Here is a 20,674-nt window from a genome sequence, read left to right on the forward strand (position 1 = left end):
TGAAGAATTCTTCATGATATTTAGCCAGTCCTTCGTAAATGGTAAAGTACTTTTTGTGAAACAATTCCATTGTTTCAGAAATTCTAAATCGGTAAAGGGCCTTTCGGTTTTTGCAATGACCACTGCCACTTCATAACTCTTCTTCTTCAACCTTTTAGTTCTGTCCACTGCTGGACGAAGGTCTCCCCCATGATTTTCCAGATCACTCGGTTTTCTGCTTCTCCCATCCATCTCACTCCTGCAATTTGTTCCAGTTCATCTCTCCACCTTATTCTCGGTCTTTCTCCATCCATTGGTCTCCACTCTGTTGTTTTTCTAGTCCATCTCCCGTCACTGCATCTGGCTATTGCCAGATGCAGTGACGGGAGATGCCCATCTCCACTTAGCCTGTTTAATGTATTTTACGATATCCATGACACCTGTTTGAGATCTTATCCAGATATTTGTCTTCCTATCTCTTAATGTTATTTTTAGCATACTTCTTTCCATGTGATGTGTTGTTCTCAGCTTTTTGTTTAGGGCTTCTGTTAAAGTCCATGTTTTTCTTCCATATGTTAGGACAGGAAGTATGCACTGGTCGAAAGCTTTCCTTTTTAGACTCATAGGAATGTCACTTCTGAATATGTCTCTCATTTTTCCTATAAGCTATCCATCCAAGGTGAATTCTTCTTTCAATCTCTTTTCTTTGGCACTCCTCAAAGGATAACATTTGGCCCAAATATACGTATGAAGTAACTTGTTCTATTTCATAGTTTTCAACTTTTATAGTTCTATGGTTTATGTATTTATTCATCATTATTTATGTTTTTTCTCTATTTATTTTTAATCCAATTTCTCTCCAGGCTTCATTTAGCTAATTTAAGCCTTTCTTCAAGATTATCTGCTACCAGGACAATATCATCTGCAAATTTCAGATGATGCAGCCTTTCTCCATTTATGTTTATTCCTTTTGTTTCCCAATCAAGGCTTCTAAAGACTTCCTCTAGTGCAGCTGTAAATAATTTGGGAGATATGGTGTCGTCTTGCCGGATGCCTTTTTGTATTGGGAACTTTTCACTGTTTTTATATAATTTAATTACAGAAGTTGCATTATTGTAAATATGTTTTAGTGTTTCAATATATGGTTTCTCAGTTCCCTGGGTTTCGAGTGCTTTTAGTGTTGCGGATGTTTTAACTGAATCAAATGCTTTTTCATAGTCTATATAGGCCAGACATAGGGGTTTATTGTATTCAATTGATTTTTCAATGAGCTGTCTTAATGTGTGAATATGGTCCCAAGTATTGTAATTCTTCCTAAATCCAGCTTGTTCACAGGATTGCATTCCCTCTAGTTTAGATTTTATTCTATTATTTATAATTTTTGTGAAAACTTTATATATGGTGGGGAGTAGGCTTATAGGTCTGTAGTTTTTAATTTCTTCCTTATTGCCCTTTTTAAAAATTAATATTAGAAGTGAATTGTTCCAATTTTTCGGAATTTTTCTCTGTTTTAGCATTTATTGAAGAGTTTACTCAACTGTTTGATGACAGGGCTTCCTCCCAGTTTTAAGAAGTCTACCATAATTCCTTCTTCTCCTGGGGCCTTTCCATTCTTCATTTCCCGCAGTGCCATTTCCACTTCACCTTGTAAGATCTCAGGGGCATCATGTTCTTCCTCACTTGAGTAATCCATAGACAATTCTTGGATGTCCCGGTCTTTGTCTTCATAGAGTTCAGTATAAAATTCTTGAATTCTTTTGATTATTGCATCTCTATTTTTTATCAGTTCACCATTTTTTCCTCTTACAGCAGCTATTTCCTTTGTTCCAACTGATAATGTTTCGTCTTAGGACCTTCATATTACTATTGTTTTCTATTGTTTCTTTAATTTTCCTAGTATTATACGATCTAAGTTCATGTTTCATCCTTTTGCGTATAGTTTTACAAATTTCCGTATATTCTATTTTATTGGTGTCATTCAAATCTCTTTTCATATCTCTTCTTTTCTTCATCAGATCTAAGGTTTCCTGTCTTAGTTTTTCCTCTCCTTGGTGCCTTTTTACACCTCCTATTTCTAGTTCACAATTCAAGATAGATTTTGTTACTATTTCATTAGCATCATCGATGGCAGTAGCTGTGTTTAACTTTTTAGTTCATTTTTGAGTGATTCTCTATAACAGCTTTTATTGTGGTAGAGGTTTTGTAGATTCACTAAATTGGACTTTTTTCTTATGAGCTTATTCCGTTCCCATTTTGTTGATCCATACTTTTGCCCTTACTAGTCTGTGGTCACTTCCAGTGTTAAATATATTAAGCACTTCGGTATTATTTATTATATATCTTCTGTTGGAGAGGATGAAGTCTATTTCATTGTAAGTTTGTCCATTTGGTCTTCTCCAAGTCCATTTTCGGTTGATTTTCTTCTTGAAAAAGCTGTTCATAATAAAGAGGTTATTTTCTTCTGCAAATTCAACAAGTCTTTCTCCTCTTTCATTCCTCTGTCCAAATCCAAATTTACCGATGGAGTTCAGATGGTCATCTCTGCTTCCAATTTTGGCATTAAAATCACCCATTATAATTATGTAGAATTCTTTAGAATTATTGAATGTAGCTAGTGGAGACTGTAGCATATTTTTCGACCTAGACCCTCTGCCTAAGTCCAGGACGCGTCCTTTTTATGCTGGGCGACGGACGACCCGGTATGTAAATTTCCTATTTTATTTATTCATTTATGGGGAGATATTTGGCCTTATAGCACCACGCTGGCCAGATGGGTTGGTGCCTCACAATAGTGCATAAGATGAAATGACACAGCAAAATAGGAAAGATTCACCCCTATCCCTCGAATACTCTAATAGCATTGGGGGTAAGGAGCAAGAAGAGAAGAAAGAAGCAAGGAAGGAAGAGGAGGGACCAGTCTACAGATAATATAACAGATGTATATTACATGAAGTAAGGCATGGTCCAGCATCAGGTACCTCGGGTTTGCCATGCCCGTACTCACTAAAGTAAACATCCTTGAGGAAGCTTCATAACTAGCACACAAAAAATCTGATTCATTAAGAACATGTTGAAAGTCTTGATATTTCCTAATCGAAACACTTTGCTGACAGATAACACAAAATTTCGTTTATTGTTTTCGTTAAAAAAAAAAAAAAAAAAAAACCTTGCTTTTCTAGTCATCTTCAAAAACCCGCCTTCATCACCAACTTTGTTCAGTGCTATGTGTCAATAACAAGGCAAACTAGTGGATGATTCATTTCTTTGCAGAAACTAATAACTGTGCATCTATAAATATTGTAACGTACCATATTTCTTATGATTTCATGCATTTGTCCAGAACTAACTGGACACAACTACAGAAGATCGGAGTTGAGTTGCTTCTTTATTTCCATCCTCTCACACGACCTCAGCCTCCTCATGATTCAACTAAACGTTAAGAAAGTTTTGAACTGCGCCAAGACTTTTTATCTTTATACCTGCAATAGTTTAACATACTTTTTTTTTAAATTTATAAACGTAAAAAATATGAATATAAAAGTTGATATGACCGACTTTGACATGAATAATTTTTTCAGTCAATTCAATGAAAAAAAAAATGGTCAGCGTGTTATGAAAAAAATGTTGTGGGCCTCAAAGTGAACTGAAGGGCAGCGGACCGCAGCTGTAGAGCTATCCGCTAAATAAATAACCACGTGACCAAATTAACTTAACAATGAACATCCGACATCCCACTAATGTACACAGTTGGCATTCTTAAAACATATCAATCATCGGTGTTGGGTTGTTGTTGATAGGTAATTGTTATCTTTTACCAACAGCAGCAAATTTCATACTTTACTTCTTAAATTAGTTGTCAATAAGCAGTTGTTAAATTATTTGTTACAGGGCCTCATGATCGAGTGGGTAATGCCTTCACTTGGCCACTGGTTATGTTGTGGGGGTTCAGTTCCATTTTGGCATAAGCATACTACTGTGCATACAGTTTTGGAAATTTCTTTACAGTTGTGCAAATAGCCAAATATTTTCTTACTTTTAATACGAGGATGGGGATCTGGAAAATTCTGATTAAACACCTAGAACAAAATGATATTAAAGGAACTGATATAACCACAAGAAAAAACATACGAGAATATAAGAACATAAGTTGCTTCATAACTCTGCTACTAGTATGTTCTTTCTTGTGGTTATATTAGTTTCTTTAATATCATTTTGTTCTAGGTGTTTATCAGAACTTTCCAGACACCCTATCGTATATGAGATCGTGTGTGTGTGTGTGTTCCTAGCTAGTTCTTGGTTACAGGACGAAAAACCCGAGTTTCCGGGAGGGGAAAACTCTCCGACTTAGTACGTACCCTGCTAACTCACCTTTAGTCGAAATTCCTGATAAAGGTTCTTTTGTGTCCTAGATGGCAGATCTTTTCAGACAGATATATTTTTAATATGCTTCTAATTTTTATTTTCTATATTTGTTTCCGGATGACTTAAAAAAAAACATGTTGCTAATAAGGCCACCAGAGGTTTGCAGTGTAATTTTCAAAGGATAAAATATTCATAAAGAATGAACCTTAAGGAAAAACATTTGGCATTTAAAAATATTTAAGAAATACAAACATTATAAAAGAACAAAAATACTTCTTCGTATTAACTTCAAAATTACAAATTCGAAGCGGGATAAATTTGCTTATGTTCCTGTAATAATTAATTTCAACAATAATTATAATTTAGCCCTCAGTACTAAAAAAAAGGTGCTCTAATAATTTTGGCAGACTGTGGAGAGCTTCATGTTTCAGATACATTTTTCCTCTTTCATTACGAAGATCACACCCAGAAATTGAATTTTAACTTAAGAACTGGAAGCTTTTGTTTTGAATTACAACCGAAGCAAAAAAAGGCCACGAGGTCAGCGTATTTATGATCTATTAATTGCATATGTTCTCCTCGTAGTTTTTTTCTGGAATGAAAAAACAAGATTCCGGGAGGTAAAAACCCCTCCCATCTTCATATGGAGGAGCGAAATGATAAAATGAAAACGTTCCACGAAAAATGCATTTAAATGGCATCAACATTTTCTGCATCATAGTTTTTAACATGGCATTTCGTTATTGTAATTAGACAGTTTCGGATTTTATAGTATTATCGGTGTTATTTATGATGTCATATATTGTAAAGAGTGTTTAAATAGATTGATTATTCAAAGACCAAGTTTTATCAATACGTCAAACCTTAAAGAAATAAGGGCCATACAGAAATGAAACTATATTGTTTGTTAAAGAACTTCAAAGGGTTTGATAAACTATTAATGTTCAGTTAATTTATATCTTTAGGTTTACTTGTCGGTGAATGGAGAATAAGGTTCTTTTGACTTTGCGGTTTTCTTTTTTCACCTTTTGCTTCACATATTCCTCGTCACCAACAAAATTTGGACAAATACAACTTTCCAACGTCCAGTCCAGGGAAGAAACGGGTAACGTTCGACTGTCCTTTCTGGACACTTTTAGGAAATGAACCCTTTGGTTATCCTTGAACTGCATCTACCGTACTCGACGATGTGGAAATTTCTCCATAAACTTGGTGTTACCAGAATAATATGACAAAATGTTGCATTATGAATTTTGAAGTCACATGACAGATCCCCGTCTGAGTTCAGAAATGAAGAAAATAATCTCGCTTCTATAAAATACAACGGTTTTGTTAAAACATGGAATATTCTTAATCTTGTATTTCTTTGTATTAAATTTTGTTTGAAGATATCGTTCATCATGCCTATAATTTTAGTGATTCTATTAATTTCATGTTTAGGATCGTTTCTTCACTGTAGCTCATATTACAACCAAGATAATTAAAATGATTTACTTGCTCAATTGGTTTATTCAAAACAGTTTTGCTTCTTGGTTCCTTCCTTTCAATGCCATAATATTTATATTTTCAGAAGATATTTTCATTCCATATTTCGTAGCAATCTTGTCAAAACTGTATAGAGCTAACTGTAGTTTATCTAATGTATTAGCAGTCAAGATGTGAGAATCTGCATATAATAATATTTAGTTAGTAATTTGTTCTAATTGAATCTTGTGTTATTTACACATTGTCATTTTTAATATCTCATAATATATATAAATAGGTATATTAAAAAATAGTGAAGACACCCTACAACCCTGCCATTTATTTTTACCCATTCTGTAGACGCGTCATTGGTTTTTACCATTAAAGCATTATTTTTGTATACAGTATATTGCAATTATTATTTGTGGATATCATTCAGTTTTATCCCATATTTCAAACAGTTTGTTTCTTTTTAGATTTTTTTTTTCATAATCTATGAACAGGGTATGAGTATTTAGGTTATTCTCTTTGGATTCTCGATTAACTGTTTAAAAGTGAGGGCTGGATCAATACATGACCGACCTTTCAAAAGTCTATTTTGTTCTTCTACTAAATGTTCTTCTATATAGTTGTAATCCAATCCAATTCGTCTATACTTTAACATTTTTTTTGAAAACAAAATAGTGGATTTCTTTGGAACTGTTCCTGATTGCAAAATTTTATTTACTAGATTTATTAATTTCTTATGTAGTTCAAAGCCAACATATTTAAATAGTTCCTCATTTATTTCATAATTTCCTGCTGTCTTTTTGTTTTTCATTTTCTTTTGAATTTCAGTTAATTCATTTAATGTTATAGTTCTCTAATTTGTTACTATTATTTATTGTGTTAGAGTTACTAAAATCCATTGCCTTTTCGTAAGTTCTAAAAATAATTATTCCCTTCCAAATATAAGTTTAAATTCTGTATATCGTTTTTTTTTTTTTTTTTGTAAATAGTTTTTGAAGCTGCTTCTACGTGCAAAAGATACGTATTCTAAGACTTGGTTCAACTGTTTGAATCGGAATCGAAGTTTGAAACTTCTATTGCCTCCGAATTGCAACCTAGCACTGAAAAAAATTTCAGCCCTTTTACTGTTATTTTATTAACAACAGAACTGTTGCTAGATTTCCAACTAATGTGGAATCACATTTTACTAGGAATTGTTCAAATTCATAATAATAAGAATTTCTCACTAAAATGTCCCGTGCTATTATATATTTCTGAACTATTTCTATATATCTTCAAGCAGGTGCTTGGGAGGAAAAAATGGTTTAGATAATATATTATTAAGTTTAAACACTTCTTAGCCAACACATACCCCCCCCCCCCCCCCACCGCTCTGTATCCTATCAAATGTGGAGGCGTATAAAATAAGTAAACGCAACTCTTTTCCCTCATCAAAGTTGTTCGAAGAGGCTGGAATCAATCTGGATGATCTGTGATCACTTTTCGGCTTTGCGCCATGCTGTACTGGGAGATTTAGGCCCCACATTACTTGGTTTCACAGTACAATAATTATAGTTAATGTTGTATATTTGTTATTCCCCAAAAAAATCTAATTTTGTTAAGAACGACAGCATTAATTAATGAATCACTCTCTTATGGATTCACTTCATCCTGTTGCACAAATGCTCACTGTACTTTATCACACAGAGTCCTATTTACCAGCCCATTTCTGTTGGTTGGTGTTTATGGGCAATCTTCAACTGAGAACTAGCTTCCACAATTCCCTCCTCTTTCCTGAACATAATAAAACAGGAGCGATACCTCATCATAATTCACAGTCCATTGAAATATAAATCAACTTTTTTTCCCTGTCTTCATCAGTCTACATCTGTACTTTGCAACAGCGTTCTATACCGCTCACCTACACACTGTATTAGTGTATTTTACAATATTCTGTGTCTAGGGTTGTTATATATAAAGCTTATGCCTTTCTGTAGATGTTTTCATAAATATTGAATCAACTGGATTGGTACATATAATTCCTCTACTTTCTTTATAAGCGATTCAAGGACCAGCAGCAACTGAGTCGTAGAAAAGATCATTGTCTGCGAATGTACTAGTCTACTATAGATTTTCAACTTTTCATGGTAGAGTTTAAAAGGAAAAAAAAAAAAAAAAAAAAACTCTCTCTCTCTCTCTCCCGTCCACTTTTCTTCAGCAATATAGTTGTATGATAAAAATGTCAATAATTTCCTCTTTTGTTGCTAACATCCAACCTACACACATTACTGATATGTGTGAGATTGATATAAAATACCATTCATAGCAAATCTAGCTTCAAATTCGGAAGTTTCTTTCCTTTATGTTCATTTCTACCTGTATTTACTGGAACAACCATCCCCTACCGCTAATTATCAAAAATTACAACTTTAAGTTAATATCGGTATTTGTTTTTCTCTTCCAGCTTGCATTAGATCAGCTGCTAAATTAACTGCACTAAAATTTTCTTTTTAATTTCTTCTCTGCAAAAATTAATCTTTTCTTGTCTGTTGAAAACTCCAGGTGATGGGGAGGAAATAAGTTGATATTGACGTAATCCCTACACACAATAATGCACTCTAGATTTAACGTATGGAATCGCCATAAAAATTAACAATCATATCAAAACAGTTTAACTTATCTCAGATGGTTTGTGGATATCGCAGATGGATGCAATCGAAATAGTGCCTAAGAAGAGATTTCGTGATATGGTTCAGGCTCATTGGTTGTTCTACTTGGAATCATGATTGTTAGGTCCTGCATTTGATGTTCTGAACAATTGTCTTGCTTTTAGTGCCTAAATTTTATTATACTGACTCTTACACACTTTCCAACCCAATAACAACACGATGTCACAAAGTAATTATTATAAACATATAATGTGCAAAAAATTGTATTAGAACATTTCAATGGCCAGTACACCGACCTTCTTCATTTGTGTGCACAGTGAAAGTGTTAACTTTCAACATGGATTTGTAGAAGATTAATTTCTATCAACACCGATGGTTTTTGTACCTCTGGTATCCAGACTTTTGGTGTCATATCGTTCTTATCCTTATAAGGACTGGCTTAAAGGGGCGAAGCAAGAATGCTTTTCATATTCCCCGTTATCTGTAGAGGACAGTGTAGGGATAAGGCGTTATTGAGCTATTAAAGCTCTGATCATGGCAGGAGGGTAACAGCAATAGCCGAGCCTTAGTTAGAACTTCATTGGCTAGAGCACTGCCATCCATTACCCTCCAAGGGTATTAATCCACAAAAAACCAACTTTTTCAATGTCATATCGTACACTATCAAAGCAGAAGATATATTACTAATTACATTTACTAATTAATTACGTTACTTTCTTCACACAGTTATTCAGTAGATGTTAAATCAGAATAGTTAATTGGCAATTCAAAACAAGATGAACTTAAAAATTCAGAAGGCATTTAAAAGATTTTAAAGCCTTGTATGTTTGCTATGTATGAGATCTAATAATAATTGTTCGCCAATTTAACTTAATATAATCAGTTAAACAGAAGGTCATGAAAGGTTATCAAAGTAGATGTGTGACGTAAAAGGCTGACACCAAATTTTTACGGGCATTTTTAGGAATCTTTTCTAAATTCAATTTATTACACGCAAGTAATTTTGACTTTTTTTAGAAGTTATTGCCGTTAATGTTAACAACCGTAACGTCAAGTGAAAAAAACAGTTTTTCGGATTAAAACTTATATCAGGAAGAAAATCGTGTTTTTAATCCGTCCCATCAAAATCGAAGATAGAATGCACACGCGTATGTACATACAAATAAATTTTGGTTAGAATTAGGACCACCGCCTTCCATCCAGCATTCTCTGGAAATACACTCCACCTCGGTGATAGGCGGGAATTGGAGACCAGCTGGTTTTCAATTTCTAGAACGTTTCAATTTCTAAACGTTTAGTGCTAAATAAGTACCGCTTACCCTTTTGGAGAACATAATGCATGTAAGAGAATTTTTGTGTAAAATGACATTTAAGATCAGTGTGTTTCAAGTGCAGTTGCGTAATGTTTGAAAAACTCATTGCAGTTGACTAAAGACAATTCGAATAATACGCTCTCCTCCGAAAAGTTACGTTTGGACATATAAAGAAAAATGTCTTTATTGACAGAAATGTGCTCTCGCCTTGGGATGTAAAGAAAAGCGATGATAATGTGCTCCGCTCCTCCTCCTTAAAGCATCAATAACTTACATTAATGAAAAATGTCGCCTTGGCCATGCCCTCATTCTACATTCCAGATCCTTCCACGGAAATTGTGTCGGTTTCAAAATCTCTACTAGTCACTGCAGTGCTTCGATGTTATGCTCAAATACCACGTGTTACAACCATTGTTTTGGAACGTTATCATGTTCGAAGTTGTAACGAAAAGTATCATAAAATTGCCGTCATGTAGGGAAACAAGCTGTTCAGAACATGAGTGTAACGTCTAGTAAATTATGATTCCATGCACTATGACCAGTGGAATTCATCTACACTATGAAAAACCCTCACATTGTTGACATAAGATACTTGGTTAAAAAATTGTTAACTAGGTAGCCTTCATACCCAAACACGTCTATCAGATTGGAAAAGCGCGTAGTGTGACTAATCTCGATTTCCAGTGCACCACGGTCAATGTTTTCTGTAAAACGGCCAGTGATAATTGATGGTGTACATTCATTGTTGATATTAAAGACTCGTGAGGTGCATCTCCCTTGTGAGAATTAATTCCATGCAGCTGTACAAGTGGCGAAAACATTCAAGGCATTGCTCAAAGCTGTTCACATTCCAGACACGAATTCTCTATGGTCTGATCACGCGATGAGACCCTTCTCAAACTCCTGTTAGTCGTTATTTTAGGTCTCTGATCATACTTTGGACATATAATCACCAGTGGACAACCAGTTCTTTAGCAAATTGTTAACTATGGCCTCCGGAACATAACTGCTATTCAGTATTATTTAGACATTTTCTCCAAATGAAATCCAACTATGATTTCGGAATTCGAAATCGAGTTGACTTCCAAGCGAACCAGTGATTTCCTTTATAGGTGAGCCATCGAATTTGGATATTGCACAGTTGTATCTCTTTTCCTGCAATTGGAGTGGATGTCTTAGATTTTGGGAGGAAAATGCATTTCGATTTTTAAACTAATTATACATATGTCCACAAGCAGAAAACATCACAACGATTATCGCCAATATTTAAAATCTTACAAGGAAATTTCATTTTCAGTAAAATTATTATTAAACCAAATAATCGATCAAATAATCAAAAAAATGATAAAAAGTCCCTATTAATTTTTATTCAGTGAAAGCAAATTAGATGTTTATAATAAGACGTTGAAGCAATATCTTAAGTATTTCGTTAAGTACTCGCACCATTGGAAGGCCTTGAAAAGTATTAATAAATGGCTTGCTGTCACAAGAATAACTTGCTACAAATAGTATGTGAGAGCTTATATAGTAAAAAATCAAAGTATAAACTCTTTCCTTATACGATCCTCTGCTGATGAAGTGCCATAGCGCCTTGAGCCAGGTTTGCGCCGAATACTTTAGAAGATGGAAATATATCAGCTGAATCCATTGCAGACCTAACAACAAATAATAAAGCAACTTGAAGAAAACTGCTCATAGAAACCAGTAATTCTTAAATTTAATTGGGTTTGATTTTCATTGCATCTTATCATACAACTTGGGTTGCATGATAAAAAGGAATGAAACTCCCTATTTATTATTATCCTTTATGTTGAGCATAAGAATCTTTTGCAGTACTGATATTTAATGTCTAAAGTTTCTGTTATGAGAAATTCATAATATAAATAATTTTCTAACTTGGAGAATATGTAAGGCTAATATTGTGTAATGAAATTAAATTAATATAATCAATTGGGTTACTTCGGAGGTAGGTATGCTGAAATAAGAACGATATTAGAAAATTAGCATGCTCTGTACATGGACAGCGGCTAAAAAGTGCGATTCAGAGGGCTCTCCGATCTACCACTCAATCCACCAACTACAGCGAACCACATAATCTACACCAATGCACATCTACAGCCTAGCACCAACAGCACTAGCACTAACATCCATGCCCACGGCGGGATTCGAACCCGCAGCCTTTTGGCTGGAGAGCAGATACGCTGACCACTCGCTCAAACAGGCTGGCTGGTTGTCCTTGTTTAGTCCTTATTATACGGAAATATCAGGGGTTTTACCTTTCCGAAAGAAAAGAGTTGGATAAATCGTGGCCTTCCCTCAGTGAGTACTGTGATTCCATGGAGGTACCAAGCAATGACAGTAGGGGGGATTCAGTGCTGTTTTTCAGATCAGAATGACCATGGTAACGACTAGGACATATGTCTGTTCCAAACTAACTAAACGAATTCCCATTTAGTTAGTTGGAATATTGGTCGAGGCAACAAATGTTACGAGACCAAATAATGTTTGTTGATTTTTATGTGCTTATTCTTCTTGTGTTTGCTGGATGAAAAGCTAGAAAGAAAAACATTGCCATTTGAAAGAGGGGAACGGTATTCTATACATATTTTCATGAAAACATGTTTAAATTTATCATAGCTCGAGTTTTAGACTTATGAGGTCTTCTTTATCCATGCGAACCCTGTCAGACGTAAAATTCATGTTGCTGTAAAAATGAGACCCAAATGTTCAGGTGGGATTTGTCAATAATGTGAAATTAGAACAAGCGATCAACACTTACCTCTAGTCTCAAATTTCGACATACAACGCTTGTTATCGTTCGGAACCCCCCCCCCCCCCCGTAATTAACACGATAATAAAATACGCCGAGGTTGCATCTCTTTCAAACCTTCGGTATGAAATTTCCTTCACACGCTGTCACGTAGAAAAAGAGAGCATGTTGGTTTTAAGTGCTAATGCTGAATTCTCATTAAAAACCAATCATTTTTATTGACACATCCGGCTTATTACTCAACGCGGTTCAATGGTACCTGCAGCTATTTTCCGCTGAATGACAAGTGTTCAACACATGTACAATTAATTTTCAACTATATCATCAATGCATTAATAAAAATGAAATTTTAAATAAAGCAAACAGTCACTCTAAGTATTTGTTATCATGTACGCATATGTCGTCTTTGTAAGTAGTTACAAAACATGTGCAGTTTGCCTACAACCATTTTTTTTAAATCCCCAAACTTGTTTAAAAATATAAACACGTATTTTAAACATATAATATTTCATTATAAGGTTTTATTATTTATTTATTTTATGAAAAACGTGGTGGTACGCCAATGCTGTGTATTGGTATACTACCCTATTTGTATTATAGGGTAGTATTATATTTGGAATGACCTTCATCCTCTTGTTTTGGGGAATGAAAAACTACAGTTACCATCAGGGAAAAAAACCCTACCACCTTGGAATGATGCAGCTAACTCACCTTCATTTGAAAAGCCATTATAAAGGTTCTTCGGTCGTAAATAGGATCTGAACCCCAGATCTTTCGAACAGGGCAATATCGCGTCATTCTCTCAGCTGCACTATGAGGCGCCTTCATGCCGGGACACCTTGCTAATAGAAGAACCCGCGAATCTAGCTAGCCCTACTATGAAAGCGTTCAAGGGGTCACTGAAGCTCTCAGGGAACTCAAAGCTTGTTGCTGGGAAGGGAGAAAAACTCATAGTTGAGTTACTGCACGGAAAAATTCCATTTCCGATATTTGAATTATCATTAGAATCCTAGTTGATAATATTATCCACACGTAGTAAATAAATAAACCATTCATCTCAATAATTCTTCCATGATATTCAAACTATGTTTCGTTGCTTGTAATAACTGCATATAATCGTCAATTCATTATTAACCATACATATGAAAATCTTTTTATTTTTAGTTGTTCTAATTCAAATTTATTAATGTTCCTATTTCTTTAAAGAGTAAATAAAATTTTAATTCGATTACAAAAATATTTAAATATTTCTTGTTTGTGCGAATTTTCTTGTATTAAGACATCTCATTCTCATTAAATTTGGTTGGTAATCCTTTCTTTTTGTGTGCATATATAAACGCGTGGAGAATATTAAGACGCAAATAGGGAAAAACACAAAAATCATCCTTATCAAGTCTTGAACTCTTCAAACATATGAAGCGAACAAATTCTGGAAGACACAAGGTACATATAGAACTACCTTGTGGAAGACCTGCTTCTCCGTATACTGTAAGCAATGACGCAAGCCATAGGAACCAATTAGAATGTAGTGGGCCAAACCATTTTTATAGCGGTGTAGGCTCCGCATCATCTCTGTATATCGAACAGAGTTGTCTTCGTTATTTTGCGAAAATATACAGTAAAATAAGAAATTTAAACGAAACTTCGCGTCTTTATAATCATTAAATAACAAAAAATAACTTTATTATTCCTCTTTATATATTCGCATTTTAGTATCTTAGGTGTAACGATAAGCTACTCTCCCTTTCACCCTTACTACATGGTAGATGCGATTGGCTTCAGCTGATATTTGACCATGTAGCAGAGTTACCGGTGGTGTTGAGTGGTGGCGGATGAGGAGAAATGTGGGGAGAGTGAGTAAGAGTGTAAGTTCTTTATTTCTTTGTTCCTGCAGTATCTAACCAGAGGGTGGTCTTCTTTACTGGAAAATAAAAGGAGTGTCCAGAGTATGATTGTAATGACGTCTTCTTATTTTAGGTATGTGACGTGAAGCAGCTGCTACGGTTTCGTAGCTCTTCGGTCTCATTGGGGTCGGACAAGGAGGTAGGCGGCGAAACTGTCACTTGTCAGACGTGTTTCCAGCGGTTATCCGTGGCTGATCGTAGGTTGCTTTCTTGAAATGCTCAGATATTTGACCCATAAACTTCGCACACAGTCACTGAATGAAAGCGAGCAATTACAGTCGAAGGTAAGTTCAGTAGCAATATTTCTCTTACTACCTAACCATTGACTAAATGTGCCTCCAAACCAAAGGTTGCTGTCATGGCTGACGAGCCACGTTGTAAATTTGTTTTAATATAAAAATGATGATTGCAGTATTTACCTGCAGATGTTTATATTATTATAGATAGAGATCTTATGAACTTAACTGTATGTTTGGCTTTTAAACATTACTAATTAATGGTAAGTACAGCGTCTAGATCTCTCCCTTTTCAAACAGCATCTGTATACTCCAGAATTTTCTATTTTTTTTTTTTTTTTAATTTAAAGTCGAATTTAGAAGGTGAAATTTCATTTTACTTGCAGTGAGATGTGAAATTTAAGATAAACCGGAATCGGAAATGTATGACTAATAACCAATTAAATGAATGGAAAATTTTGTTACACTAGAATCCATCTTTTCATATTTCTCCAGTTAATCCACTTCATCCATTTTTTATAACATTTGATATCGAAAGATGTGGAAATTTTCATTTATTTACATTCTTATAATTGATACAAAACTACCACTTGTTCATGAAATAACTCCATGGTTAGATAAATTATTTATAGTAAAACTTCTATCCTGCTAAGTGTAGAGGTGGTCTTATTGGAGCCATGGACATAGAGCATATATTAGATTTGTTTTGCATCCCAAAACCCGATCAGTTTTTCTTTTTAATTCAAAATAATTTGATTAGGTTATAATAGTTTTCGTTGTAAACATGTGATGTATTCCTATTTACTATATTGAACAACTACGTGAATAGTTTTTCTTTTTCACTTTTTTTGACCTAGTGTGATGAACTTGTTACGCCAGCCTGTTAAACATTTTCTTTTAACAAATATGTATACTATAAATTTTGTATTTTATAATGTAATTATTCAAAATATATTTTACTTTAGGTATTTTAAGTCTATAATACTTTGATTTGTGATGATTACAGTAATAGTAAGGAAGAATGATTCGAAGCGAAATATGTGAAAATGGTGAACAATATCAAATATCAAGATTTTATACCTATAGTGGCTACCATGGTGGTAGGTTTTTAAAGAAATTATTTTTTATTCATAATTTGAGTATAGTCTATAGTACAGCAGAATTTGAGTTTTTAGTGAAATGTTTAGCAGCATAGCCTTTTAGGTTAAACGTATTTATGTGTAAGTAGATATACTTAATCATAACATCGTTAAGTGAAAAGTTCCAGTAACTTGGTTTGTTTTTTCCATTTATTTTACACACCGAAGATGTTGATTAGTGTTAGGTACAATGCGATTTGAAGTGGTGGCTCGTAGTGCTGCATTTTGATTACTGCTATTTGTGCTGTACTAATTACTTCATCCACTTTTTTTAATCGTGTGACTTGATATTGGATTCAAAACCAAAGGATGCGGTTCGGTATTATTATCAACTTCGTGGACTCAGAAGCTTATCATTTGAAGAGAACGCCAGAAAGCAGTGCCAATCTCTTTACATTCAAATACAATTCGAAAAATGTGTTTAAAAAAATCGAAAACATGGATCGCATTTTGTTTTTTGGTTTAAAAAAAATTTTGGTTTATTTTAATTTTTCATAAATTCGTTTTGTAGTGTGTTTACTGGATCACACTTTAACTGAAAATAAATCGGATCTTTTCTGTGTTAAGAAAGGGTAAAGTACAGCAGCGATCTCAAATCCGGTCTTATGTTAAAGCAAAAATTGAACTTATAAACAAGAGAAAATAAGTTACAGGAAATTGCTGCAGCTACATTGTAGTACTACATCCGCAGGAACTTTCAAATTGTGTAGAGGGATGCTGCAGTATTCTCTTAACAAAATATAATCTTTTAAGAAAACAAATTATAAAATTGTCTACCATGTTTGTATGCTAAAATAGCTGTTGTGTTTACACTAGTACTTGACTCACTGAGTGTTTTGACTAAGCAGTTGCAAAAAAAGTAATTGTGAGGAGGTATGACAGCAGATAACAAAACTTTTTGGATTTGAATTATGATTGTAAAGGATCATTACTGTTGGTTTCAAAAATTAGTACTCTTGTCATAAAGTAGACAGCTAGGCAACATGTCTTTATTCAATATTTACTTTTTCTTTTTATAACATTTTAGTTTATACATCTTAAATAATAAAAAAATTCCAGATTTAATATTGCATACATGTAAATGCTAAATGCAAGTTATAGCCTTGCAGTCAGCTTATGATCAAACAAAACTGAGCATAATTCATAAGATGGTGATAAAATTGAAATCAGTGTGTTTAGTTAATTAGTGATTCAGGATTTAGTTAATTTAGTTTAGTTACTTGTTTTATTAATAATTTCAAGTTTGTAAATATGCTGTTACTCCATGTTGAAGAGGTGAAAGTATTATACTCTGCATCGCTGTTATATCATAATTTATTTGATTTAAGTATTTGTTTCATAATTTTCTTGACATCCACTTATACTAAAAATCAAACTGTATACATCATCCAAGAATCATTCTGTAGAGAATATGGATTTAACCAATAATTTTAAGAGAATTCAGATATTTTATTTAAAATGTGCCTCTTTGATGTGACTTGTATTTGTGGAATTGCCAAATGCCTTTCTTGCTTATTCCAAACAATCGGTATATTATTAACTACTGTATTGTACTATTGTTATTGCCATGCTAGCTCTTCAGTTTGGGAGAAGAAAAAATCAGTGGTAACTAAATGATACATAGCTACCTATCTATTGCTCATTTGCATGATTTATGATTTCAAATTGAAAGTATTATTATACTTTCAATTTGACCTGTTGTCCCAAAGAGACAGAGGTCTCTGCTTTAGTTGACTACCACTCTGGCAAAATGGTAGGAATAGTTTGTTATATGGAATAGGTTAGTTTGCTATTCCAATGTTGTATAGATTTGTCTTTTTTTTGTATCTAAGTCATGTATTGGTAACACTTTATGTAGATTATTACAGCATATAATTCATAGACTGGGAAGATAAGAATGACTTTAGTTCAGATTTTCATGAGATTAAGGGATTCAAAGACTGCTCTGTGTTAAGAATTGCAACGTCCATAAATTTCAATGGAAATTTTAGTAGCTAATGTAGCCACTTTCACGAGAAATAAAACAACCACCACTTATATATAGGAAAAATTAACATACAAATCATCAAATGATGCCAGTAGCCCAAACTTTAAATCATGAATATGAACCTCGCAACCTTCATATATACTGATCTAAGCAAAGTGATGTTGAAAACTTGCATTTTATAATTTTTTGATTTTTTTCAAAAATCAAAATTACTTACTAAATTAAATATACTATTTATTAGAAAGAAATGTTTCCAGTTAAGTAATTAAAAGATAATTGGTAGATGTAAAGAAATGGAACCTGTTTTTGTTTCTGTACATTTGTGTTATTAGAAAAAATGTAATTGCTGCTTTCATATTGTACTTAACTTTTGCTATTCACTGTGATCTTCAGCTTAATGAGGACTCCTCCAGCAACTTTTATCATTCCACTGATGGAGTCTGTGTGTGTGTGTGTGTGGGGGGGGGTCCCTTAGTTTAAACCTTAATGGATATATGGTTTCGAATGTCTATAGCAGCAACATTCTGTTCAGTTATAATGTGTATAAGTACTAGAGTGAAGTTGACTTTGCACTAATTTTAATAAAACCTAATGTAATGTTGCTTAAAGAAAGTGCATTATTGCAATTGAAAGTTTTTATGGCATTTTCACAAGGATAGTTAATACTTCTAAAGGAATGTTCTTGCTGTCAGTGACTTCAATTACTGCATCTCAGGCCATTCTCTTTTAAGTCATATGTTTTGATGAATTAGGCTGTGTTTTCTCGTTCTATGTTTATATTTCACCTCAAACAAATAACTAGTTAGACTAAAGTATGTCATGTGGCACTTCAAGTTTCATAACATGGCACTTCAAGTTTCATAACATGACACTATTCCAAGTTTTGGACAACTTTTGTTGCACTCCTTGTTTGATTCGATATCTAAATTATGGATTATGAACATTTTATTGAAAATCTTTTTTTCTTCTTCTTATAGTACTGTCTCATACACTTTATAATTATAGAAAAGTGGGTTTTAGTTCTTTTTCTCTCTCTCTCTCTCTCTCTCTCTTATAGGCTTCAAGTAACTTCAAGATGCTGTTCTCAGATTTTATTTTGATCTCTTCACTTCTTTGAACCTGTGCAACACTCTCCTTTAAAGGAGATGCTATTTAATTATTCTCAGAATCAAATAGTTAAACAACTCCACCTGACTAAAATTGCATTCATAACAATGTATTATGGAACCTGATTCCCAGCAGGGAAAAAAAACGAAACTCCTCTAAATAATGAACAAGGGGGGGGGGGAAGCTGCATGTTATGATTTGAAAGTACAGAAAAGTCATCTATGTGCATCATGTGTATTTTTCATTTTAAGTTGCATTTTATATGTGAAATCTCTTAATACAGTATAGTCAAGTCTTATAAAATATTTATAATGGAAAGCATAGCGCTTGAGTTTGGGAGTTCAGCAATGCTATCAGTTATGTAACCTAGGAAATAATGTGAAGAGTAGAATGCCAGGGAAACAATTCATATACTGGATTTTTTATTTTTTTATACATAGTTTTAACTCCAAAAGATTTATTGGTCTTCTAATTTTTATTACATGGCATATTTCTATGTTAATTAATTCTCATTGTCCATATATACAATAGGGTGTATTGGTTATTATTAATATTAAGCTAATTGAACTTTATAATTTCAACAGTCTAAATGCATTCTTTTTATTCTTTGGTTTTAGTGTTCAATATGGATCTTTTATACATAGTTTTATTGTTTAAGATGAAGTAATTGAATTTTTTTGAAATCAGTGTATGTGTATCTTTCTTGTTTCTTGTTCAGAACACTACTGTGTCTAATAGTGTACAGATTGTCTAGTAATATTAGACACAATAGTGTTCTGATAATTCTTCCTTTCCCTCCTTATTAAATATCAGAAATTTTAATTCTAAGGTGAAATAGTCTACTTCATTAATGATCTTCCAGTTTTTATAAAGTGATTTTTGTGGAGTTCATTTCCCTTGTCTCCATAATAAGGCATGTACTCCTACAATTTTACATTGACTTTGTTTTGCTTCATTCTTTCAAAATTAGTTTAGCATGTGATTTACAAATAAATCATGACAAAATTTAATCCAAAAGATAAATCATGTGTATAGTCATTTTGATTATGGGATAATTTCTGAATGGTTCTAATTCTGACTGAATATTTTAATATTCTAAAGTATTTTTGTATAATAAGAAATTACCATCATATATAAAGAAAGACATGAACAAAATGTGATTTAAAATTTTGCATGTCTTTTTACCCTTGCAGCATTCCTCAAGATGAAGCAGTCCATGGGGGATGCTGGCCCATCATATAGACTAGATTATGTATACCTCAGATTTGACTGTGGTAAACTTGTCCTCCCTTACTTGCCAAATTTGCATTTCACATTAGCATCCCCTCCCCCCTTTTTTTTTATTTGTGCATCATGATTCTTTGCACCCAAAAAAAAAAGTTCTTACAAAAACTTACTAGTCTTCTATGAAGATGGCAGGGTATTTTCATCCTGAAAAGCTGCAATTTTGAGGGGAAAACCAATCAAAGCAACAAGGTGGATATGATTGTTCAGTTAGAAATGACAATTCATCAAAGGCCACCACAGATGAATTCTGAGAAGAATTAGGCAAAGTGAACAGACAGCATAATCATGTTAAGATGGTTATTCCTGGATGATAACAATGTCCATTGTTATCATTCAGGAATTTTTATGGGCAGAACTATTCTGAGGTAGTATAGTTATTTAAACAAAATTTTAGAGGAAGTGTTATCAAAATAGGTGATAATAGCAGGATAAAGACTGAAGAAAAATAATCTAGATGGATCGATGCCAT

The 20,674-nt window shown here is 33.5% G+C and overlaps 1 protein-coding gene across 3 annotated transcripts in view; it reads left to right on the forward strand.

Moving 5' to 3' along the window:
* Positions 1-20,674, forward strand: part of LOC150101471 (uncharacterized) — a 243,853-nt gene that overhangs the window by 30,954 nt on the left and 192,225 nt on the right. For 2 of the 3 annotated variants that reach the window (XM_090400096.1, XM_090400094.1), the window contains exon 2: positions 14,523-14,733. In XM_090400096.1, coding sequence (XP_090256222.1) covers positions 14,665-14,733 — 69 coding nt within the window. In that variant the 5' untranslated portion in view covers positions 14,523-14,664. Of the gene's footprint in view, positions 1-14,296; positions 14,411-14,522; positions 14,734-20,674 lie in introns of those variants that run through there. The other variant, XM_090400095.1, reaches the window with a different exon arrangement.

The sequence above is a fragment of the Typopeltis vanoorti genome, chromosome 11 (genome assembly GCF_054136105.1).
Source record: "Typopeltis vanoorti isolate ZY-2024b chromosome 11, IOZ_Tvanoo_1.0, whole genome shotgun sequence".
In the NCBI taxonomy this organism is placed as follows: domain Eukaryota; kingdom Metazoa; phylum Arthropoda; class Arachnida; order Uropygi; family Thelyphonidae; genus Typopeltis; species Typopeltis vanoorti.